The sequence below is a fragment of the Cetorhinus maximus genome, chromosome 6, assembly GCF_964194155.1.
Source record: "Cetorhinus maximus chromosome 6, sCetMax3.hap1.1, whole genome shotgun sequence".
In the NCBI taxonomy this organism is placed as follows: domain Eukaryota; kingdom Metazoa; phylum Chordata; class Chondrichthyes; order Lamniformes; family Cetorhinidae; genus Cetorhinus; species Cetorhinus maximus.
Window position 1 is genome coordinate 30254461 of NC_135884.1, and position 26537 is coordinate 30280997.

General features: G+C 44.4%; 1 protein-coding gene across 1 annotated transcript in view; it reads left to right on the forward strand.

The window, feature by feature from the left end:
* The window catches only part of cacna1db (calcium channel, voltage-dependent, L type, alpha 1D subunit, b), a 681678-nt gene that overhangs the window by 529137 nt on the left and 126004 nt on the right, over nucleotides 1-26537 (forward strand). Inside the window, exons 38-40 of the mRNA XM_078543507.1 lie at nucleotides 1422-1518; nucleotides 4725-4827; nucleotides 18539-18640. Coding sequence (XP_078399633.1) covers nucleotides 1422-1518; nucleotides 4725-4827; nucleotides 18539-18640 — 302 coding nt within the window. The remainder of the gene's footprint in view (nucleotides 1-1421; nucleotides 1519-4724; nucleotides 4828-18538; nucleotides 18641-26537) is intronic.

Genomic DNA, 26537 nt, shown 5'->3' on the forward strand with positions numbered 1-26537 from the left:
TGGCTTACTCAGCCTGGCTGGCCTCATCCGTACGGAAATGAAGTCAATACCCGCCTGAACAGAGCTTCTGTCATCAGCTTGATGCAACTATGGATTGATCCCCCACTGACCCCTGGAAAGAGCCGGACGCATAGATGTTGAGGACCACTGTGACCTTCAGAGCCACTGGCATGGGGTGTCCACCCACACAGTCGGAGGTGATCTCAGGCCCAATCATCTGCCAAATGGAGGTCTCTGTCTCCCTTGAGAGGCGGAAGCTCCTTCGGCATTACACCTTGGACATATTGAAGTAGCTGCATCGCCGCCTGTAAACCCTGGTAACAGGATAAAGGTGTCTTCGGCAACCCCTAACGCCTTGGACTATCTGCTGACCCTGTACCCCTTGTGCCTGCGCCTCTCCTCCTTCAGGTCGCTCCCTTGGAAGCCGCATTGGGACACCTGGCCTCTTCTCCCTTCTGCCTCTCTCTTCCTCCTCAGAAGAGGTGCCACCAGCGGAGACCACAATCCCCATTACCAGGGTCACAGAAGGCTGTCTGATACCTGAAAGGGTCCACATGGTCTGAATCCTCTGGGCTCTTGGAGACACCAATGAATCCTGAAATGAAGCCTGGAAATGCTAAGAATGAAGCCCCGAACAGAGATGAAGCTGCCAAGTATCAATAAGCAACCAGCAGCAAACTATCTCCAAAACTCGTCACTACTCACACCGGCAATGCTGCTAACCCTATTTATCCCGCCCTTGGATGAGGTTTTGCAAATTGCCGGTGCCCGTCTGCCCATTTTGCCTGTGCAAGTGTGCGAAATCGCACGGGTAATGTGAAATCTTGGTTGATTGCCTTTTTAATTGTCTTAACTGGCCACTTAATTGATGGTGGGCGTGTCTCTGATACCCATGTGCCCCTGCAGACCGAAATATTGCGTGAGCGCGGGATGACGTCAGGATGCTCACCTGACGTCATCTCGCGCGATTTCACATCCGATCTGGTCAGGAATGTGCCCGCCCGCCCGATCAGCATAAAATTCTGCCCTAATTAAACTGATTTTGAGTATAACGGCAGAACAACTGCCCTGTGACATTCTCTCATTTGTGCCTTTCTTAATTCTAGACTTGACTATTCAAATACACTCCTGGCTGGTCTCCCACATTCTACCCTCCGTAAACTTGAGGCCATCCAAAACTCTGCTGCCCATGTCTTTGTTGTTGCTACCAACTATGATTCTTGGAGAGTTAATTTAAGATAACTTCCGACGAAAGCCAATGTTGTTTTGTGCACATAGACATTTATGGAGATAGATGTTGTAATTTGGCACTGAATTCGTTATTAGCTAGTGAACCAATAAGATTAAAATATGGTAGGTTTCATTATCATACTTCTTTAACTGATCATTTTCTCATGGTTTGAAAACTCAATTCTTGATAGAGGAAGAATAAAACATCTCGATGTAGTTACTCTACTTCGACGTATTCAACCGCCACTGGGCTTTGGAAAACTTTGTCCACATAGAGTTGCATGCAAGGTAAGGCAAATTATTAAGTTAAAAGTTTCATTGATTAGTGACACTGATAATTTGAATATATTTGTCCATGTAACCCATTTCTGAGGACTGTTCTTGCAGAAACTAGGCAGGCTAATCAGTATTGTATCTAAGACATTACAGTTTATTTCATCCAATTTATATCTGTGATATAAATGGGTCTATCCTCAAAATGAATCAGCTTCATTTAATTGTACTAACAATTAATATTTATGCAAATACTCAAATGAAGGCTCATAAATATCACATTTGGCCAACATAGGTTTTCCTGCACTCAGTGTTAGAGAATTATAGTTCCTGAGAATTAAACAGATGGGCTCCAATCCATAAAACCGCACATTACCTCTCAAGGTTTCTTGTGACTCAATTAAAAATTATGCCTGGTGGCCATGAAAGCACTGACGTTGGGATACGCCTGACGTGGAAGGTTGATTTGATACTGTAGTGGTCAAAAATTATGTTTATTGTTCAAAATTTCTACTACTGTGAGTTTAGACTTAGAATTCTTTTTCATTGGCGCAAAGCAAAATTCAAAAAAATCTTATTCTGCTGTTCAGACCTGCTAACACCTTGTGACTGAAAATCTTAATGTAACAATATTGTGAAGTGGAATGTCATTAGTACAAGTTTGGGGAGATTGTCAGTGTAGTGCTTATTAAGAATTCAAGAATATGAGGTTATTCACTTTGGTAGGAAGAATAGTAAAACAGAACATTTTTTAAAGTTTGAGAAACTATTTGATGTTGGGATTTGAGTGATTTTTACATGAAATGCAAAAGGTTAACATGCAAATACAGCAAGAAATTAGGCAATTGATATGTTGGCCTTTATAACAAGGGAGTTGGAATACAAGAGTAAGGAAGTCTTGGTGCAATTTATAGTGCTTTGGTAGGACAACACCTAGAGTAATGTACAGTTTTGATCTCCATACCCAAGGAAGAATATAATTGTCTTATGCAAGGAAGGTTCATTAGATTGATTCCTGTGATGAGGGATTTGCCCTGTGAGGACACTGAGTAGAATGGGCCTATACTGTCTGGAGTTTAGATAGATCAGAGGTCATTTCATTGAAACGTATAAGATTCTGAGAGGATAGATGCCGAGAGGCTGTTTCTCCTAGCTGGAAAGTCTGTAACTGGGTGTCATAGTCTGAGGATCAGAGGTCTATCATTTAGGACTGAGATGAGGAGGAATTTCTTTATTCAGGTAATTGTCAAACTTTGGAATCCTCTACCCAGAGGACTGTGGATGCTCAGTCATTAAGTATATTCAAGGCTGAGATTGATAGATTTTTGGACTAAAAGGGAATCAAGAGATTTGAAGGTTGGGAGGGAAACTGGAGTTGAGGTTGAAGATCAGCCATGAACTTATTTATTGACAGAGCAGGCTTGAGGGGCTGTATGGTCTTCTGCTCCTATTTCCTATATTCTGTTGCTTTTAATTCATTTCATTCTTAATTATCCTGCAGTGACAGTACTGAATAGGGAAGACATTTAGGGCTGAATTTTCACTGAGTCGTGATGACTTGGGAGCCCTTCAAAAATGGACAGGCGGGTCCTAACTCTGGAATTTCCAACCCCATTCCTGGGCTGTTTGATTTTCAGGAGTGCCTTTAAAAGGTGCTAGCTGGTTCCTGTCAAAAGCCTGCATCCAGCACTTCCAATGTGGCCAGCTCCATTGTAGAGATAGGGATAGGCAAGTCCTATTCCTCTGCAATTTTCATTGAGTCTGGCCAGGTTTTTAAAGATTCATGGTTCATGACCCCTCAGAGGAGTCATGAACCATAGTCTGCATGAGGGGACCTTTTAAAAGATGAGTTCAAAAGGTGGTCCTCATATTCCCTATGCCAAGCTGTGCCCCTCCACCCACCATCATACCCCCAATACCAAGCTAGGGCATTTCTATGCCCATTGAGCCATTATACACTTTATAGAACCAATGAACCCTATTGTGACAATCGTACATGTAAAACACAAAGCTTTTAAAACAAAGTAATTCATTCATAACTTTTTACTATGTTAAAAAAAGTAATTTCAATAGAAGGCAATAGAAGTGCCAATCATCTAAACCCTTTAAAGTGTCAATAACAAAAAACACAAGACCTTGAAACCACTTAACCTTTTGTAAGTAAACATTGTGAAATTGACTGTAGAGATCAGAGAGCCTGAGCTATCAATCAAGCAATGTTTTCTCTGGGGTGCAGCTGTTTCAACAAGAGTAATGGTTGTCTGGGCTCTCAGACAAGCTTCCAGAATGACATTGTTGAGTTCGTATGCATTCTCTTTGAAACTCTTTCGAGTTATCAACAGTCACAGATTGCAACTCTTTCGAGTACAATCACAGTTCTTGGTTTCCGGGAGTGGGACATGAACCCACAACCCTCTGATTCAAAGGCGAGGGTGCTATGAACTGAGCCACAGCTGACACCTCTGCATTCTCTTTGAAGGTGGCCAGGATATACAGAGAGAGTAATTAGCAAAGCATATGGGATCTTGGGCTTCCTAAATCGAGGTAACTCTGTTTAAGCCACAACTAGAGTATACCATCCAGTTCTGGTCACCACACTTTAGGAAGTGAGGATGGTTCCAGGGATGAGTGATCTTAGCAACAAGGTTAGTTTAAAGAAGCTGGAGTTGTTCTTCTTGGGGTAAAACAGATTGAGAGAAGATTTGATAAAGATGTACAAGATAATGAAAGGTTTAGATACAGTGGACAGAGGAAAACTGTTTCCATTAGTTGATGGCACAAGGACAAAGGGTTTGGGCAAAAAGTGCAGGGGGTTGTGAGGAAGAACTTTTCTATGCAGTGAATGGTAATGACTGGAATTCTCTGTCTCTGAGTGCAGTGGAAGCAGAAATGATAAATGATTTCAAAAGGAAATTGGATGGAAAATTGGGAGAAATAAACTTGCCGGGCTATGGAAATAGAGAAGGGGAATGGGACTGACTGGATTGCTCTACAGAGAGCTAGCATGGACTCGATAGGATCGAGTGTCCTTCTGTGTCATTATGATGCTGTAATGGAACTTATGCTGAGTCAGGAAAAATAAAAGGTTATTCAGAAAACCACCTTAGATTGCTCAAATGATAATATTTTTGTCTTAATTCTTACCTAAACAGTAAGTAAAATAACATGGTGAAATATTTTATAATGTATATATAAAATTTGCTATTTTCTTTAAATTGCAGAGATTGGTAGCTATGAACATGCCCCTGAATAGTGATGGAACAGTGATGTTCAATGCAACTCTTTTTGCCTTGGTGAGAACAGCTTTGAAAATCAAAACAGAGGGTAAGATTTGTGTGGATCTGGATCAGACTTCTTACTATAGAAAGGTGTCTAAATTAAATCTAGTGATAATTGATATTGACATGATACTTATGTTCAAAGCTGACTTGAATAAATTTATATGTGCCATGCCTCTGAAAGCAGGAACCATAATTGGCTAGAATAGAGTAAAAAGCAAAATACTGCAGATGTTGTAAATCTGAAATAAAAACAGAAAATGCTGGAAACACTTAGGTCAGGCAGCACCTGTGAAGAAACATCTAAGGTTTCAGGTCCATGACCTTTCATCAAGTCATCAGCCTGAAATATTAACTCTGGATTTTGTCAACAGCGTGCCATTCCTAATGTTGGAACCAGAACTGTGTACCGCTTATGCTCTCTTTCTTTTGCCTGTTTCCCACACAATTACAGTTTAATTCTAAGTGCTGATGTCATGCATGGAAAACATGTGCACTTCAGCGACAGGGGAAGTATTTCATTGGTGAAACCCGCCATTAGCTAACAATGCAGGAGGTATGGGTGGACTATAAAGAGCCCCTTGGTTAAACAGGGAGTGTCTGCGTTAAGTCACAGAATCATAGAATTGTTACGGTGCAGACGGAGGCCATTCAGCCCATCATGTCTACACTGGCTCTCCGAATGAGCATTATGGCTCAGTGCCATTCTCCTGCCTTTTCCCCGTAACCTTGCACATTGTTTCTATTTAAATAATCACCTATTGCCCTCTTGAATGCCTTGATTGAACCTGCCTCCACAACACTTCCGGGCAATGTATTCTAGGCCCGAACTGCTCGCTATGTGGAAAAGTTTTTTTTTCTCACATCGCATTTCCTTCTTTTGCAAATCACTTTAAATCTGTGCCCTTTCATCCTCCCTATCTACTCTGCCCAGCCCCCTCATGATTTCAAACATCTCTATCAAGTCTTTTCTTAGCCTTTTCCTCTCCAAGGAGATCTGTCCCAACTTCTCCAATTTATCTTCATAACTGAAGCTTCTCATCCCTGGAACCATATTTGTAAACTTCTTCTGCACTCTCTCCAATGAGTCCTTCCTAAAGTGTGGCGCCCAGAATTGTACACAATACTCCAGCTTAGGTCTAACTGGTGTCCTATACAAGTTCAGCATAACCTCCTTGTTCTTGTATTCTATGCTCCTATTAATAAAGCTAGGATATTGTATGCTTTATTAATTGCTCACTCCACCTGTCCTGCCACCTTTAATGACTTATGCACATATACACCCAGGTCCCTCTGCTCCTGCACACCCTTTAGAGTTGTACCCCTTATTTTATATTGTGTCTCTATGTTCTTCCTACCAAAATGAATCACCTCACACTTCTCTGCATTGAACTTCATCTGCCACCTATCTGCCCACTCCACCAACTTGTCTATGTCCTTTTGAAGTTCTACACTGTCCTCCTCACAGTTTACAAAGCTTCCAAGTTTTGTATCATCCACAAACTTTGAAATTGTCCCCTGCACACCAAGATCTAGATCACTAATATATATCAGGAAAAGCAAAGGCCCCAATACCAACCCCTGGGGAGCTCCACTACGAACCTTCCTCCAGCTCAAAAAATATCTATTAACTATTACTTGCTGTTTCCTATTACTCAGCCAATTTTGTATCCATGTTGCTGCTGTTCCTTTTATCCCGAGCTATAACTTTTCTCACAAGTCTGTTGTGCGGCATTGTATCAAATGTCTTTTGGAAGTCAATGTACACCACATCAACAGCATTATCCTCATCAACCCTTTCTGTTAACTCTCCAAAAAACTCCAGGAAGTTAAACACTATTTTCCCTTTAGATATCCATGCTGCCTTTTCCTAATCAACCCACATTTTTTCATGTGATTACTAATTCTATCCTGAATAATTGTTTCTAGAAGCTTCCCCTCCACCAAAGTTAAACTGGCTGTTCTGTAATTGCTGGGCATATCCTTACTACCTCTTTGAACAAGAATGCAATGTTTGCAATTCTCCAGTCCTCTGGTACCTACCCTAAGTCTAAGGAAGACTGAAAGATTATGGCCAGTGTCCCTGCAATTTCCACTCTCACTTCCACCAATATCCTTGGAGGCATCTCATTCAGTCCCAGTGCCTTGTCAACTTTAAGTCCTGACAATTTATCCAATACCTTCTCCTTATCAATTTTGAGCCCTTTTAGTGGCAGTTTCCTCCTCTGTCACCATGGCCTGGGTAACATCTGCTTCCTTGGTAAAGATAGATGCAAAGCATTAATTTAACATCTCAGCCACACCTCCTGCCTCCATGTGTAAATCCCCTTTTTGGTACCCAATCGGCCCTACTCCTCCTTTGACCACCCTTTTACTATTTATGTGGCTATAGAAGACTTTGAGATTCCCCTTTATGTTGGCTGCTAGTCTTTTCTCATAATCCTTCTTCGCTTCTCTTATTTGCTTCTTGACCTCTCCTCTGAAGCTTCTGTATTCAGCTAATCAATTGTATTTTCTATTTGACACCTGTCATAAGCACACTTTTTCTTCTTTATCTTAATTTCTATCTCCTTTTTCATCCAGGGAGCTCTGGATTTGTTTGCTCTACCTTTCCTTTTTGATGGAATATACCTTGATTGTGCCCGAACCATTTCCTCTTTGAAGGTAGCCCATTGTCTAGCTATAGTTTTTCTTGCCAACCTTTAGTTCCATCCAGCCCAGCCTATCCAGCCCAGTTCCATTCTTGCCCCATTGAAATCAGCTTTCCCTCAGTTAATTATTCTTACTCTGGATTGTCCTTTTCTACTGTCATCCTAAACCTTATGTTAAAATGATCACCGTCTCCTAAATATTCCCCCACTGACACTTGATCTACTTGGCCTCATTTCTAAGAACCAGGTCTAGCAGTGCCTTATTTCTTGTTAGACTGGACACATACTACTGTAGAAAATTCTCCTGAACCCTTGCCCCTTTCTGTCCTTTATAATACCACTATCCCAGTCTATATTCGGGTAATTTAAGTCCCCCATTATAATTACTGTATAATATTTGCACCTCTCTGTAATTTCCCTGCAGATTTGTTCTTCACCATTCTTTCCACTAGTTGGTGGCCTATAGACTACACCGAGCAATGTAATTGCACCCTTTTTGTACCTTAGCTCTGGCCAAATTGATTCTGTCCTTGAAACCTCTGGGACGTCCTCTTTCTCCAGCACTGCAGTGCCCTCCTTAATCAACACAGCCACCCCTCATCCTTTTCTTCCTGCCCTATCTTTCCTGAACACCTTGTCCCCAGCAATATTTAATATCTAATCCTGCCCTTCTTTGAGCCAGGTCTCTGTTATTGCCACAACATCATAATTCTGCATGGCATTCTGCACCTGTAACTCACCAATCTTATTTACTATACTCCGTGCATTCACGTACATGCAGTATAACCCTGATTTAGCCTTCATTACTTTTGCCCTTTCTCTGACTCCACCGTTAACTTACTATTCTCTATTCAAGTGCTTTCTGTTTCTCCCAGTACTTGGTGCACCTTGGTATTACTCTCTAATATTCTCTCCTGGTTTCCACACCGCTGCCAAGTTAGTTTAAAGCCCCCCAACAACACTAGCAAAACACACTGCGAGGAATTCAGTCCCGGCTCTGTACAGGTGCCATCTCCCCCAGAGCCAGTCCCAGAATCCCAGAAATCTAAAGTCCTTTCCCCTGCACCATCTTTTCAGCCACTCATTCATCTGCCTTATCCTCCTATTGTTGTACTCACTTTCACATGGCACTGGAAGTAATCCGGTGTTTACTGCTTTTGAGGTCCTGCTTGCTAATTTTCTACCTAGCACCCTAAATTCTGTCTGCAGGACCACATCCCCCTTCCTATCTAAATCATTGGTACCAACATGGGCCACAACCTCTGGCTGTTCACTCTCCCTCAGAAGATTGTTCTGCGGCCGCTCAGTGACATTTTAGACCCGAGCACCAAGGAGGCAACATACCATCCTGGAGTCACATCTACAGCTGCAGAAATGGCTGTTCCCCTAACTAACGAATCCCCTACCACTACTGCTCTTTCTTGCTTCTTCCTCCCCTCCCGTACAGCTGAGCTACTCGTGGTGCCATAAACTTGGCTCTGACTGCATTCCTCTGAGGAACCAACGTCATCACCAGTAACCAAAACAGAAAACTGATTAGTGAACAGGACTCCTGTGCTCCCTGCCTGTTTCTCTTGGACTGCCTGGCGGTCACCCATTCTCTTTCTGCCTCCATGCTCCTAACCTGCGGTGTGACCACCTCTCTGAATGTGCTATCCACATAGTTCTCAGCCTCGCGAATGCACCACAGTAACTCCAGCTGTCACTTGAGCTCTGAAACCTGGAGCTCAAGCTTCTGCAGTTGGCAGCACTTCCTGCACATGTGGTCGCCGAGGTCACAACTTACAGGATACACATTCCACATGACAGAGCTGCCCTGCCATGTCTTATTTTACTTCCCTTACATTAACTTTATTTTACTTTGGTTTATTTATATTAGTGTAAGTTCCTGGCCCTGGCCTACCCTTATTCCAAGTGTTTCCTACTCAAATCTCAGTAGTACTTCTTTAAAAATAACACGCTTTTCTAATTTACAGCTATTTAAAGACATTCCCGAACAGCAGTTTCTTACCAACCAATGAACTTATGGTTTTCCTGTGATGTCACTGTTCGATTTTTTTTCAAAGTCAGCTCTGAATGTGAGATTTACACTCAAATCCGTTTCTGCTCAGCTGCTCCTGTTCCTGACTTAGAATATTCCTATGTCTACCACACCTCTTTCCCCTGTGCACCGAGCTCCCACGTGAGCCTAATTTGCTACTCACTCAGTCTCCGTCTCACTCTGACATAGTCGCCTGTCTCTTCACACATTCCTTACTGACCCAGCCATAACTTTCCTGCCCAACTACATTGCAATTAACATCAGACTTGAGAGCGCAAAGGGGGCACAGGTGTTTTTCAAAATTAAATTTCACTCCTAATTATTTCACATTACATTGATTTCACTTGATTCTTGTGTGCACTAGTTTTGTCAGAGAGCTAAATGTCCTGGCATTTAGGTGACGTGTATTGATGTTTACAGGGAAGTTAGGGACATTTTCTTAATTGTGGAAGAAAAAAAGGTTGCTTTTTTTGTTCACTCTTTATTGAATGTTCATGTTAGTGTCCAGTGTTGTACTCGCCACTCTGTGGCACATGGCTGAACTTACAGGCTTAGCTGGCCCTCCCTTTTATGTGTTATAAAGGACATTATCCAACTGCAGTTTCAGCAGGTACAAGTGAAATGTCGTAGATGAACTCAAAAACCCTACAGGGACTCTGCAAGCCAATACCCTGAGACGGACACAGATTTGGAAAATACTGACATCACCTTAATTTTCTTATATTCACTGTCCCTACCACCTCCTCACAACACACCCAGGATGCCAGGCCTTCCCTCTTTTGCTCCTCCATGCTCCCTACCCCAACCTCTGTGCTCCCCTGGATTCCTCTTCCACTCCTCCATGCCCCTGACACCACTCCACAACCCTCCTCAGCACTGATTCTCTGCCTTTCAGCCAGCCAATGGGAAAACAGAAGTTTGCATCCCACCTAATTAAGTCATCCCACTCACTATGTTTCTTGCTCATGTGAGCTCCATAACATTCCCCCCCACTTCAACTTTTCTCTCTTCACAGATGCTACCAGACCTCCTAAGCACTTCCAGCATTTTCTGGCTGGAATTTTCTGGCCCCATTGGCATAGGGCATCATGGTGGGCGGGAGGGGGGGACAATATGGTGGGAATGCCATTGTGAAACCAGTTAGCGATTGTCCGTTCCACCTGTCAATGGTGGGCTGCGTTTCCCACCGCCGCATATCGGGAATGTAATTTTAATACATTTGCATCAAATTATAAGCCCTGCTCACCAGGATCACCCCCAACGTCAAATTTATCATCTATGTCGGTGTGACTTCAGAACAGCATGCTTCATGACTGCCTTTAAAAGACATGTACCAGGTGACCCAAGTTTCGAGGAGAACTTGGAGGTTAGTACGCACAAACTCGTGCAGCACTCAAGAGCATTGCCCCTTGGACATCAAGGATGAGGTGCTGCGCATTCACAGGGAGCACAGGCATGTCACTTTTTCCTAGCTGGCTTTCAGTGCGGTGCCAACCCAGAAGGAAAAAACAGTTTGGACCAGTACTCTTATTTCCCAGTTTTATTGGTGTTCCATTTTAAGGTATACAAAATCAGCTCGGACCAGTATTCTTATTTCTCAGTTTTTACTGTTTTTCCCTTCTGGGAGGGCAAGGACTCCAGTGCAAGTCAGACCAGGAGGGTGAGGGTGATGGGGGGCAAGGCAGCAGAGACATATTGAAGGAAAGACTCAAGCACATGCTGGGAGTTGTGGGGAGGGGGCGTGGGGGAAGTGGCCACACGCTTGGAAAACTTGTCAAAAGTGAGCATTCTTCTGCAGCTGAAATTGTTCAACTGCAGTTCCATTGACATTCTTGGAATTGGGCCTCTGAAGCTTTTCTGCCCACTCAAGCAACGGAAAAGCATGAAAATGCCACCAAATGCACCAGAACATTTGAACCCTTGGGTGCAGACTGCAAATTAATGTGTATTTCAGGGGGCAGCAGAGCAGTTGGTCGACTGGGCTAGTAGTACAAACCCCTTGCGTAAGGTGGCCATGGTGCAGGCTCTCACAGCCCCTTGCAATGTCTCTATTAAGGTGTAGACCAGTATCCATTATGGTTCAAGCTTACAGCGCAGCCTTGCAGTGTGGGTTAGGAGAATGCCTGAGCTGAGAGCACAGCATGCAGTCCAATGGCCAAAGCTGCTGCTAACCAGTCAAGTGGAGTAAGATGGAGGTGGGTGTGGTTTCGGATAGCCAAAGAACGCGCTACACACTGGCCATCCAAGTGTGGCCAGCACTCTCCTGCATGTGTGAAGCGGCCTTCAGGCTTAACCAAGAGAGGTTCTTAGGACACATATGCTAACCCACACGTCTCTCTCTTTGATCCTGCAGGAGGAGAACATCAGGATCCTGCAGTCAGGTGATTTAGCAGTGTGTCTCATGGCTTACTGAGACCAGAGAAGTAGAAGAAGAGAGCAGCAGAGGCGCCTGGCTCGGCAAATGGAGGAGCATCTCCCTAAAGGAGAAGGGGCAGCAGGGCCTGCTGCTCACACATCTGAAGATCCACAGTGAGCCATTGCTCGTAGGTGCCTCGCTAGACCCAGGGTCTATAGGCAACACCTGTCATTCCTGCAGAAGACTGAGAATCAGTGTTGCTGAAGACTGAGCATGCCTAGGGAACTGGACAGTCATTTATGCCACCTGCTGCAGGATTTGGTACTACCAGGACATGGAGGGCATCCCCTGAAAGTGGCCGTGAAAGTGATCATGGTGCTCAATTTTTACACTAGTGGCTCCTTCTAGGGATTCACGGTGAGCTGTGTGGGATTTCGCAAGCCTCCACGCACAAGTGTATCCAGGAGGTCATGGACCCCATCTTTGTGAAGGGATTTGCGCAGATCTCTGGTTTCCCACAGGTGCAGGGTATCATCGACTGCACTCACATGGCACCTAGATCTCTGTGGCAACAAGCAGTCAACTACGTCAACTGCAAGGGCATCCACTCGCTGAATATTCAGCTGGTGTGCAACCGCCACAAACACATCTTTCAGGTCTGTGCACGAATCCCAGGAAGCATCCACGACTTCTACATCCTTAGCAAGTCTCAGATCCCTGACATCTTCCAGGGTCCAGAGAAGCTGCAGGTTTGGCTCCTCGGGGACAAGGGCTACCCACAGAGGACGTGGCTGACGACGCCCGTGCGGCGGCCTCAGCCTGCAGCAGACCGATGGCTCATGCCGTGACCTGGACTTTGGTAGAGAAAACTATAGGAGTTTTGAAAGTGAGGTTCCAGTGTCTCGACAGGTCCAGTGGAACACTGCAATACAACACCCAGAGGGTGTTGTGCATCATCATTGCTTCTGCGTGCTCCACAACCCGACGCTTCAAAGTGGAGAGGACCTGGCTGAGGAGGAGGTAGAGGAGTTGTATGTATCCTCCGATGAGGAAGACGTCAAAGGGGGATGATGGTGAAGAGGTCCTCAAAGGTGAGGATGTCGGTGATGAGACCATTGCACTGGCCAGACAAGGCTGGTGCTCTTGGGAGGTTCTCAAAACCAAAGATTCGTGGAGGGTGATGGTGAGATGCAATGAGGACAGTCCTGACATCTTCATCTTGCATCTGTGAAAGTTTGACTTCTGTGTGGCTGATGGCAGTGCACATACCCTCAGTGTTCAGGCTCGTGTCATGGAGACGCAGCGGAGGACCTAATAGTCACTAGGCTCCAGAGGATGATGACGACATGCAGTGAGGACACTCCATAAATCATCAGATTGCCTATGTGAATGTTGATTCCTGTCTAGCTGAGGGCAGCTCACTTGCGTTCTGTGATCAGGGTCATATCATGGAGACGTAGCTGTGAAACTTTAAATGCACCTGATCCTTTGTCAGCCTTCAGAACCTGACCCCTTCAGGAGCACAGCGTCACCAGTCACAGATGCTGAAGAGATGGGGGGACCAGACCCACCTCAAAGGTGCTGAAAGCACAAAGAGAGAATGACGGAACTCTGTGATGCCTGCCCACGACATTCTGGCAGCAATGACAAGCACCATCAAGATGCAGGCATCACTATGTGTCCAGTGAGTGTTTAGCCAGACTATCACTTTGGTCTGAAGGTTACACACTGCGCAGGGAAGAAGCCCTGGATTGAGACTCCTGCCTTTATCTTGTGCAGGAACCAAGGTTTCACATCTGAGTGACATGAACACTGCTCATCATAACAAAGAGCCATAGGCAAGGGGACATTTTTAGGAGTTTATTTACTATATAGACATTAAGTACAAGTGATTAATGCCTGTGCCCAGGCTATGCAACTATATCTTCTTAACTCTATGCCTACGTTCGCGGCCGGATGCCCCTGGAGAGGGAGCATGCAGTGTCCGCCTGCACCGTCGAGGCCTTCTGTGCTCATTTGGTACCGCGGGGACTGGGGTGCTTTATTGACCCCTTTAATCACATTTTGATTTAATGTTTGTAAGTTTCCTTTAAGTTTTGTGTTTTGTTTTTGCAGTTTCCCTTTAAGGGACTGCCTTTTAATTTGTCCCTTGATTTGTTAATTTAGATTTTTTGGTTGTGCTCAGAAGAGTTAGTTACATCTTCTTAACCTTCCTAACCCTGCTGCTAAGTTTTGGTGCTGTCATCCACAGCAGAGGTGGAGGCAGTCTGCTGACTGCTATGCCCTGTCTGTGATGACCTTGATGGGCTTCCTCTGGAGGGTTGAGACCTGGAGGGCCTTGGCCTGCTTTTGTGGTCCTACTGTGTGGCAGTGGCACCCTCCTCGATCTGTGGAGCTGGAGCTGCTATGGTCACAGGAAGAGAGGATTCGGAAGGATTGGACTCTCCCGGAGTTACCTGACTGGATGGCCTCTGGGTGTGCACCTGCTGATCCTCCTCCCTATGGGTGCCCAAGGGCCCCTGGCTAACTCCTTGAGGAGAAGGGTAAGCTGGAGTGAGATCAAGTTACCCTGCAGCCCTCTTGCATTGACACTGTTGGAGGCTAACTATGGTGTCGGCGATGGAGTTCAGCCCGCGCAACTGTGCAAGACCAACGTCCTAGACCAAGGTGTCCATGGCGGCCGCCATCATACCAGTGTCGACCTCAATGCGTTGGCATGCTGGTGCTATCACCTCAGACAGAAGGTGGACAGACTTCTCCACCGTGCATAACAATCTGAGGAATGCAGTGGACATCCCTTCCTGATGTTCCCAAGCTTTCCTTTGCAGCTCCAGCAAATAAGGTATGACTGAGTCCAAAGGCTCACCATCTGACTTAGACTCAGCAGATTTCTGGCCTCCAGCAGTCCTCCAAGTGCTGAGAAGCTGGGAAATCTCTGCTGTCGCCTGCTGTGGATCAGATAGTGCGATGTTCTCCACAGATTGTGACCCCGATGCTTCTCTAGAACTAGGTCCCACGAGGTGTGTGTCTCTGCACTGGTGGAGGGTGTGGGTGACTGCTGTAATGGATCTTCAATTAGGGTATCATCAGATTCTTCTTCCGAGGTGCCTTCAGGGTTTGAGTCACGGATCTGGGTTGTGGGCCCCCTTGGCTGCTTCCCAGATGTGCCTGTGAAAGTAAGAAGAGATAATTAGCGTATGACAGGGAATTGCAGAACTGTGGAACTGACTCATAGCATGGTTGTCTAATGGGTATTGCATTGTTGGATCCTCACTTGGTTGAGCACTGCTGACTTTACCGTCAACACAGGAACGGTCCAGATCATCGCAGGCCAGCTGGATGACTCTATTTTCAAAGCCCGTGAGGACCTTGATGTCAGGCATTCCTCCACCAATCTGCGACCTCTCCCTTTTGTTGTGTGCCAGCTTGTCCTGCATGAATACAGATGGACACCTGCCAGACCAGATGATAAGTATGCCTGGCATATGTGGGTGGTGAGTGGTGCCATGGACGGGATGAGGGCATGACCCGCAGCGCAAGTGTGTGTGAGAGAGTGAACAGTGATCTCCCTTGGACTGGCAGTGAGTGAGATCCCAGTGGATGTGTGATGGGCTTGTGAGTTGAAAGTGATGAGAAGAGTGACTTACCCTGGCGGAAGGGAGGACATCATTCATCCTCCTTCGGCACTAGGTGGCTGTCCTCTTTTGCAGGGCATTGGCACTGACTACCGCTATCACCACCTCCCATGTTAGATTGGTGACCTTGCTTGTTGGTCTTCACCCAGATCGGAGGTAGAGGACTTCACGGTAGGCCTCCACAGCATCCAGTAGGCGCACGAGGGAGGCATCGCTAAATTTAAAGCAGCATGTTTTCTCCCTATGGCAACCATGATTTTCCAGCAGCTTCCGATGCCTTAGATAATGCTAGCTCTGTGCAGGGGCGCCCTTTAAATATGACACCCGGATTACTGAAGGCTTGAGGTGATGGTGGGGTGGGTGAATCAAAGGCTGCCCTGCCAGCGATCTGGCATGTTTCCTGGGAATGCATTATTAATGAGGCGGGACGTGCCAGGAATGGGACGATATAGTGCGAAAAACCGGCATTGCGGCAGGTGGATAAAACTTCCTTTTTCCCTCCCACTACCGCACCTTGTGCAAATCTGGGACGATTCCACCCTGTTTTAAGCCAAAATAGAGTACTCTATTTTCGTATGTGTAGTTATATACATTTTCAAATAACATTGCATCAATATTGTTATTTGCATGCTTCTAATAAGGTTTGTAATATATTTGAGTTCTCACAAATATAAATGCAAATTTAGCCTTAAACCATTAATTGATTGAAAAGTGTGAAAACAAGTAAGCACATTACATCCTTCCTTTATACCCTAGTTCAAAAAGTTGTCTTGAAGGTTCAATTTATCCAACTTTGCTTTTAAGATTCAAGAATGTCTCACCAAAGTCAGGACCAGGCTAAAACTCAAATACAAAAGAGAGCAGGCAAACTCATGAGGCTAGAGCCAGAGAAACAGAATTTTTCGGGGGTATATAGTTATAGGCCTGGAGGAAGTTACAAATATTGGGTGGATAAGATCATGAAGAGTTAAAAGAATTTAAAACTTGGATTTACCAGAGACATCCATGCGAGCAATTTCACCCCTCCCCCCCTGTGAAATTCCACCCACTGTTGGCTAGGCACCAGGAATTCCTCAGTTTTGCAATGGAGGACACAAAGCAGGAGAGAGCATTGGGCTTTTAGAGAATTTCTGAATTTTCTCAGGTATAGGGGCTCATCAGTTGCACCCACGTGACCCTGCATGCTCCAGTACAAGACCAAGCCCCATCTCACATCAAGAACAGATTCCATTTTTTAAATGTGCAACATGTCTGCACCCATAAACAACAAATAATGCAGATCTGTATCTGGAATCCTAGCATTAGTCATGATGCTCTCACCCTTTGTCTATCCTCAATAACCCCTCTGTTCTCCCAGTTAGAGGCTCATCGCTTGTGGAGAAGGGCTATCTCGTAAACATCTTGCCTATGACTCCTGTTAGGAACCTGGCGCAATGGCACAACATACATACAGTCTGAGCCATGCCAGAATCTGGAATCTCATTGTGGAGACAATTTGGCTGGATGTGTTTCAATATAGATAAAATTTATCATTGCATGTCGCATGTCACATGACTTCACCTTGGAAAGATTTCTAAGAACAGGAAGAAGGAAATCGGGAAGCTGAGAGTGGGGTGGCGGTGATAGGCATGACCTGCCTGCCCCTGTTTCCATTGAGATAGGCACCGTGCAAAGTTGATGCTGCCTCCTCATTTACCTGATTGCAGTTTGGTGTGAGCAGGGCTTTGCTACTGGTTGCCAGAGTATTCAACACGGTCTGAACAGCATGCAATGAAATTACATGTTGCAGCCAGCCTCTTCCACTCAAAGGCTACCTGTCCCTCCTAAACGAGAATTGCACTCAGTGGAAGGGAGCTGCTGCTAGCGCTGTGTACTGGCACTGGCTATTTGTAGGGGCTGCACAAATGGAGCACCAGGAAAGAAAGAGGGATCCTAGGTTCAAGGATGGGGCGCTGGGAGGCCTTAGTTCTGGAGGTGGACAGGAGTAGAAAGATCATATTTCCACAGAGGCCCTCATGGTGCACCCACTGAAGATGACAGAGATCCAAATTTCACACCTTGAAGCTGCTTAAAAAAATCTAAGCTTTAATAATTTGACTTTGGAAAATTCCCTACCTACAGTATATCTATTTCACACCATGGCATGTATAATTTAATCACTTAACTGTTATTCCCATTTTTAAAATGTTGCTTGATATGTCCTAGCTAAAATTTCTCTGTGATGATACAATTTTTTTGCTTCAGTATTTAATCTTCTTCATGTCCAGATATGTCTTCACTACTTTATCATAGATTTCCTGTTACCTTTGGGTCACTAAAGAAATCTATTTCTGAGGAATTGTAAATTTCTATGCCATATATTTTTGTAATTTTGTTAGTGGCTCATTGCTATTGCTTAAACAGATGTCTTTTTCTGTTCTTGAGTAAAAGGGAAATGTATTATTTTTGTTTGTAACCTGCACATCAAGTAATAGAAATGGCAGTAACAAAAGTATAATGAAATTAGAAGTAACATTTTTCAGTATTGCCTTGTTATTCAAATTACTCTCATTGGTTTAACTTTTCAGTGCAAATATCGTCATAAACCTAATAGCACAAATTTAAAAAATCTAAACAATGAAATTTGATGAACTTCACATTTTTCTCAAAGTAGTTAGAAATCTGTAACCTCATTCCCAGGTTGATGCTACTTGAACTCCTGTTGAAATTACTATCATGTAATTTCTCCCTGGCATTTGTGACTCTACATTTATTAAGTATATTTTTAAAACATTTAAGTGTGAGTGTTGACAATAGATATCTGGTATGGATATTAATGGCCTACAAAAAGTAATATATATTGAAACAAATGGAGTGAGGCATCCATGTAATTGAAGAATAAAAAAAAAACTATACATAATGGAGACATAACTACTTGCACCCAGTATGGATTCAATTATGGTTGACCTATATTGATAGCAATATTTCACTAGCCCACAATAGATCATTTCCAGTAAAATGAATGAAATGCTTCTCCACTGTTTCAAAAGCTTCAGGTGGCTGATTCTGTTGCATGTTTTTCTCCTTTGATGCAGGCAACCTAGATCAAGCTAATGAGGAGCTGAGAGCTGTTATTAAAAAAATATGGAAACGAACTAGCATGAAGTTGCTAGATCAGGTGGTGCCTCCAGCTGATGGTTAGTGCTATGACTTTCAGATCGATTTTCACTGCTGTTAATTAAATTATGTTCTCAAGAATCACAAGCTTTTTACCAGTTTGTTATTGAATAATATAGGATATGTGCATCTTTAGAAAATAACTCAATAAAAACATTTGACATTATTGATTTTGTATTTGAAGTGAGAGAGAAACGTGTATTAAGACTGGAATTCACTTAATTGTTCTCAGTGATTGAAAAACAACTCAAGTCTGAAGACATATCCCTCAATTTATTTGAAGCTACAGTTTTTTTATTGAAGTAGTTTTATTGGGAAATGTAGCCAAGGTATTTGTCGTTTATTTGCTGCAGCATATAATATAATGCAGTAAAATGGTAAGTATGTGGGAGATAAGGTCTGCAGCTTAACAGTATAAGTAATGAGTAATGAAACATTATTAATAGTTAAAATTATTATTGATATTCAGTATTCTTCAAGCTTTGAATTTTGCTAAATATTAATTAAGTTTGAAATATTAATTTTTAAAATTGTGACCATTTGCTTCAAGTTTGTTTTTTAATGCTTGCATGGCATAAATGAAAATAGCAACGCATGTATCCAATAACATTTCAACTTTTTTGCTTGAGCTTCTCTGCAGCTTCTGTCCCTTTCTTCTCTCAATCTGTAAGAATATTCTGAAGCAATTCTGTTTTAGGCCGGTGGCATGGAACTTGTGTTGCCTCTTAACAACTGTTTCCCCTAAGATTTCTTTGAAATGGAGACCCGTGCTTCAGAAATATTCCACACAGCCAGTTCTGCCTGTCTGCATGTCTCGGAAATCAGAAATAATAAGAAGGCTTTTCATCTTTACAAAATTTCATACATTCATGCTTGTATTACTACAAAGTTACAACTAGTTTTCAAGCTTGCTAATTATTCAGTAAACACATGCTTTAATTGACAGAATTATTAGCCTTTACACTTGGGTTCGAGTGCATTTGTTGTGCTAATTGTATCAAACTTGTCTTTGCTTATCGGTTAAGGGTTATGTTTTTCCACATTTTAAATCTGAACAATATTTGTTGTTAGATGGGCACAAACAGACAAATTACCCAATTTAATTAGGCAAAAAATATTCTGACAAACATTTGGTTTTGTCCTTGATGAGACAAATTGAGGGGTGCAAAAACAGCAATTCCTGATGTAGTGACAACAAAATGTTTGTTATGTCAATCACGATAGATAAAATACAGTAAATAATACTTTCACAACATCAGGAATTGTAGTGCACCAAACACACAGGCCCTTTTATCAGAGAACTTGTTTATAGCCTGAAAATATAAAGGATAATATCCTACCTTGGCACGGCTGACTGCATTTTAGCACTGCTGTGTATAGTTTTGAAATGATTCAAATTGGTGTTTGGGAAATCATAGGCAACCTGTGCCCTTTTCTAATATCCACTTCTAATGGACGAGATTTTTCAATGGAAGTGTGAAAAATTACCCCTATAGTCTGATTGTATTTCTGCCTTACGAGAATCAAAATACTACACTCATACTTACATGAAATTAGGCTACCTTAAAATGGCGTATAAAGTAATTTGAAATCTAATGCGAAAATGTTTTCACTTGTTTATAAAGGTGCAGTTGTTTACTTAAAAATTAAATAATCTTCAAAAGCTATCCTTCAACGTTATACATTTCTTGAGCATGTGCTCTGTATCATGATCATTGAACAGGATTCTCAAAGCAGTGTCATATACCTGATGCCCAGATAAATTCTGAGTCCCAATTCTGTGCTCACACAATGCTTTTTTAAAATGTAAATTCCCAAATTGGGCAGGAGGTGAGCTCGGCTCCCAATTAGTGGTCCTGAGCATCATCTGGAGATGGAGGCTGCCTTGCCTGTTGCCAATGGCAAAAGCAGATGGTAGCCATGATGAGACCTGACACTGTCTTACTGAATAGAACAGGCAGCACCTCGAACGACCAATAGCATTAACGCAAAGGAAAGTGGCCCATGGAGCCAAAATGACGATAATGCGCTCAACCTGCACAAGATGTCCCATGAAATGATACTTTTCAAGAATTAAAAATAAACTTTCACTTCTCCCCACAATGAACCCAACAACTAGACACTAACATGCACCAGACTGTTCGAGTTCACTGAATTGGCTTTTGAGAATCTCATCTTTGCTCTTTCTGTCTGTTAACAGGCTTCTAAAGTAACTTAGTGAGCCATTAATTGGAAGCCAGTGGGTTCCCCAATTCCTGTGCTTGCCCCGCCCCTCTACCTCCAACCAGCCCTTTGAAAATTGTAGACTGTGCCGGAAGCATTGGGATCCAGAGACAACCTCCAGGACTGCGGTTTTTAAATTGTGCTTGCACTGGGTCCCCTGTCGGCATTTGAAAATTCAGCCCATTGAGTCTGTGGTACGGACATGGCGGGGCAGTTTTCCTGTTATCCCACCCTAGATTGGGCATGTTCATGGTGAGGAAATACAAAAATGAGAGCAGTGAGGCCTACCATTGCTGCCTCATTGCCCTGTCAGAATTCCCTCCCACTCCCCTGCTGAGACTGCCACTGCCAGCTACTTACATGCTTTCTGCATGTAAATGCTGGCAAGGGGCTGAGGCCAGATAGATTTACCTCATGTTTCCTTGGGACACCATTTGGAAGATGAGAGTAAACACTAAGGTGTGGTGCTAATGTTTCTGAGTTGCTCCCGTGGAGGGAGAGGACCTTGCAGTGGCCACGCTCCCTCCATACCACCCCCAACACTGACCTGCCCTTGTCTCAGTCAAGACCTTCAGTGGGACTTAGCAACACACTCAGCTCTCTCTCAATCCTACCGCAGCATCCCCACGCACTGCTGTGTCCCTCATAAAAACATAAGAAATAGCAGGAATAGTCCATATGGCCCTTCGAACCTGTTCTGCCATTCAAAAAGACCATGGCTGATGCTGGACTGCAACTCCACTTTCTACCATTATACTATATCCTTCCCTTACATTGCAGTAATCCTACCAAAGCCCCACATCCCACTGCCAAACCCCATGCACAGACAGTGTACTCCAAGCCAGTGTAAAGTAGGTGATAGAGACGATATGAAGGAGCATGTGGAAATCCCTTCACCCCGGAACTTCTACTCAAAGAAGAGAATCTTTTCCTTTGTATCAATTTGTTCTTCCTTATTGGTTTTCACTTTTTACTCACCCTCATTTGTTATGACAACAATAATTTTCTAAGTGACTATTTCTTATGTATTTCTACTTTCATTATTCACCAATCATGTTACCTTCTGCCTAACTTTCATTTTCTCTCTAGTCAGGTTATACGAAAATAAAATTCTACATAATTACATTGTGTTAAAAGAAATCCCCTGAGATACGGCTCTCCTGGCAGTTCCTCATACACCACGCCCTATCCTTAATAATAACAGTAATTAAATACAAAGCATATCAAAATTCATAGGCAGTCACAAATTTATAAATAAGTTAGCTTTAACAACTTTCCTTTTCTCTCCACAAGCAACACAATGCATTTCCAGCCTTTGAACATCTTGTAGTCTAGGTATACCCTCTCCTTCCTATTTCATGATCCCCTTGGCTGACTTCCCACGTTTGATAACTGGTGTAATGAGTCCCATGCGAACAAAATAATCTATGACCTCAATTTTATTTCTGGACAGGTATGCAGCAAAGCGAGCAGACAAGCTCAACTGATTTTAATGGCAGTGGCTCATTTGCATATTGCTGGCTGACCTCCTAACCAAACAGCCTGAAAAGTGGGGAAGCAACTGCCTAGCCATTAATATCGAGCCAGAGAAGTAAGACAAGTGGATAGGTAAAATCCTGGTAGGGGTGGCAGTTCCTCACCCACCATTCCCTACCCTTAATAATAACTAATTAAATAAAAAGTACATCAAAATTCATAGAACAGCCACAAATTTATAAATAATTTGGCTTCAACAACTTTCCATTTCTCATAGATACTTTACCTACCTCAATCCCTACTCCAGTTCATTCATGCTTGCCTAGTCTTCTGCCAGTGTCTCAGACTCAAATCCCCATTGTGTAAGGCTGCAGCTCTCTGTTATTTTCCAAAAGGCCCATCAACGCACCACTCACTGTCTCCTCTATGACTAGCACTCCGACTGCTTCATCCTCCTCTTTTGTCAACCTTCCCACCAAGTATGTCTGCTTTAGACTAATGTCAACAACTTCCTTCCTGCCCCACTCACCAGTGTCATCTGCTAATGGACCAACATCCATTGCTCCTTTTCTGCATTTCTTTCCAGAAAGTCCATTCATTTGTGAACAAGGCTCTTGCTATCCATTAGATTATTGCAGATGATTACGTTGACCCTGATTTTACAGTGGTAATGATCACTTTGTTGCATAACCTTGCCTCTCCTTTACAATTCTGTTTTCTACTGCTGTCTCCAGCCCAACTGAAGTTTCTCACTAAGATACCATCCCTCTTTTTCTCCTTCAACCTCTGCACTAAGCAGCTACTCAACAGTAATTTGAATCTTCATCTCAGCTGCCCTTGCCTTTTCTCCTGTGAATTCACTGATCACCTGTCCTCCCTAAACCTCTCCTGCAATATAATCTCTCCTACTCACCTAAATCAGTCCCCATAGTATGACTCCTATCTTTGCTCGCTTAATTCCAAGGAGCATATCTAGCACAAAACTAGTTTATCCATCCATCGCTAGAGTTGGCTGGACCTTATAAAGCACCATCAGGCCTTTCCTCTGTTAAAGCTCATTACTTCAGAATCATTATGGCTTCATTTTCCCATTAGCAGCTGACTCCTTAAACCCCTTTCCTCTGCACCCTCCAGCCTTACATGCCAACAAGTATGAGGAACTCATTGACTTCTTTACCACTAAAATTGAGACCATCTATTCAGCTGCCTCTACTGCTTTTCCCCTCTTCCACTCCTCACCCACTAAGTCAAATTCTTCTCCAGTTTATTTTCTATTTTCCCATTACTCCCTCTTCAATCTCTCCTGTTCATGAGACTCAGCTCCTGCTATGTACATATTCCCTACTTAACTGTCTCAGGCTGAAAATGGATATCCTGTTTGACCCTGCACTGAGCTTTGAAGCCCTTTATGGTCTCCATCACTGTGACATCACCTGTCTCTGCTTAAACCCACATCCATGCCTTTGTCAGCTCTAGACTCAACTTTTTTTCCTTTATTCTTTCATAGGTTGTGGGCGTTGCTGGCAAGGCCAGCATCTGTTGCCCATCCCTAATTGCCCTTGAACTGAGTGGCTTGCTCGGCCATTTCAGAAGGTAGTAAAGAGTCAACCACATTGCCATGGGTCTGGAGTTACATGTAGGCCAGACCAGATTTCCTTCCCTAAAGGACATTAGTGAACCAGATGGGTTTTTACAACAATTGAAGATGGTTGTCTTGGTCACCATTACTGGAATTTTCCATTCTGGGCCTAAGTCCTGTGACGGGGACAGGAACCCATGCAGCCCAGTGGGAATTGGCGCTGAATTGCGCGATGCTGTGCTTATTATTTATGCAGTTGGGGGTTTCCCAACATAATGCGCAGCAGGGCGAGCTAGATGATGACCCAGGCTCCATATTTAAAAGGCACCCGGACATCAACTGCTTTGTCGTGTACCCACTGTGGAAGGAGGAGATAGCCCAACGAACCCAGGGAGCTCCGGCCCCCAGATTCAGTGACTCTTCCCTTGATGTGCTGCTCAATGGAATGGAGGCCAGAAGGGGGGTCTTGTACCCTAAGGTTGGAAGGAGGAAGCCAAGCTTTATAATCAGCCCTAGCATGGGAGGAAGTCACCAGGGTGGTCAATACCCACGGCCTTCACCGTAGGACTGCCCTCATGACCTGATTCATGCCACCAGGGTAAGTGAATCCTCAACTGGTGGCAAGGGCACCATCCATGCAGCCCATGTATAAAAGATAAGATGATGACTCATAGCCCCACTGCAGTCCATCTAGTCTGCAGGTGGAGAGACCACTGCGGGACCCTGATACTTCCCCACAGAGAGCTCAGTTAGATGGGGGGTGGTGAGTTGTGGAGGAATTGGGTTAGGCATTTGAGGGCACCAGCAAGCACCGCTAATGACATGCCTCTGTGCACCTTGTCCTCTATCTGCGTGGGCTCACCACTCTGGAGGGTGCTGTCCCAGAGCCTTTGTGGACAACCTGCAGTGCATCGATCACAAGGTACACAATCCAGTGGGTCATTTATAGGACTGGAAGAATGAGAAAGATACCTGAAACCCAATTGCTCTCAACCCGATCTTCTCTCTTTGCGCAGCAGAGAGTGAGAGAGAGAGAGAAGACGGGAGGGGGTCCATCTGAACTGAGGAATCTTACAGAGTTTGAGGAGCTAGCAACCCAGCTGGCAGGGGAGGAACTGGACCGAGCCTGTGCAGGTGGGGAGGTCGGCGAGCAGCCTCCATCCAGTAAGGATCCATGAAAAATATAGTCATATAGAAACCTAAGGGTCATGTGTTCCTCCATGTTGGAGGCAGCTCATGCAGTCACTTGCTTCCTCCCCTCTCACAGGTGCCAGCAGGAAGGCCAGAAGAAGAAGCCCTGTCCAGCAGTACCTCTAGTCCACAGAGGACTGAGGACATTGGGGAGGAGGAACAAAGTGCAGCTATAGAGCTGTCACAGCAGTCAACTGCACCCTCCACTAGCCCAGAGACACACACCTCGGTGGGTACTAGACATAGTTTAGGCAGGGTCTCACATTCTGATGGTCACCACCCGGACATATGTCGGCAGCAGGAGGAGGCAGGGTCAGACAAGTTCCCTGACACTCAAGAGGACTGCTGGGAAGAGGCATTGTGTGACATCCGAGTCGGATGATGAGCCTCTGTAATCAGTCCTGCACAAGATGCTGGGGAAGCTGCAAAAAGCAGGGGAACATCAGGCAGAGGTGGTGGAGGCCCTCAACAGAGTAGCACATGAGGCGGAGGGGTCCGTCTGCCTGCTCTCTGATGAAGTGATTCCAACCTGCGCACAGATAGAGGTCTCCACGGAGAGGATGGCAAATGCCATGGAGAACCTTGTCCAGCAGAATGCCCAGTTTCTGTCAGAGATGTGTGCAGACCTGCACTCCATTGTTGTAGCCATTGGTGAGACCTTGATGTGGCTATACGAGAGGGGAATGGGGCACCATGACCACCACCGCCTCCCCCCACCCAGGTGCCACCCCTTCTCCTCAAGGAGCCAGGAAGGGGAAGGGAGGAGGAGCAACTGTTGGACACCCCGGGACTCTCTGAGGGTGTCCCGTCCTTCGGATTCCCCCTTGTCTGTGACCCTTTCAGCTTCATCCTCTATGACCGCAGAGGGAGCTGCTGCCCCACAGCAGGAAAGCCAAAGTAAACCAAGGCCTTCCAAGCCTCAGATCTCCAGAAGACGCCCATCAAGGTCATCCAAGATTACAGGGCAAACTGGTCAGCAGGCTACCTCCACCCCTGCTCCGGATGTCAGGGGAGCACCTAGAAGAAGTGGTAGGAAACGAAAGATTAAGAAGTTATGATTTCACATGTGGTTGCACGGGTGCAATACAATTATTAGTGTTCTTACACTTATGTAATAGACTACACTTGCACTTTAATGAGCGCTGATGTGGTTTGATTGCGATTCGCAGTCAGTAAGACTGTGCATCCCAACCCCGCCTTCAGGGGGACACCCCAGTCTGGGTCTATGTTACCCGGAACCATGCATGTGTAGGGAGGCAAGGATCTATCTTTGCCAAGGCCCTTGCAAGCCATGTACAAGAAGCCTCCCGCGCACGCTGAGCCTTTGCCCTTTACACACTCATCTGTTGAATTGCCTTAGCATTATCAGTACTTCTTGCTGGAGTTCCCTTCCAGTTGTCCAGTTGAGCTGACCTGCCACTCCACCCACCCCTGATGACCCAACTCCT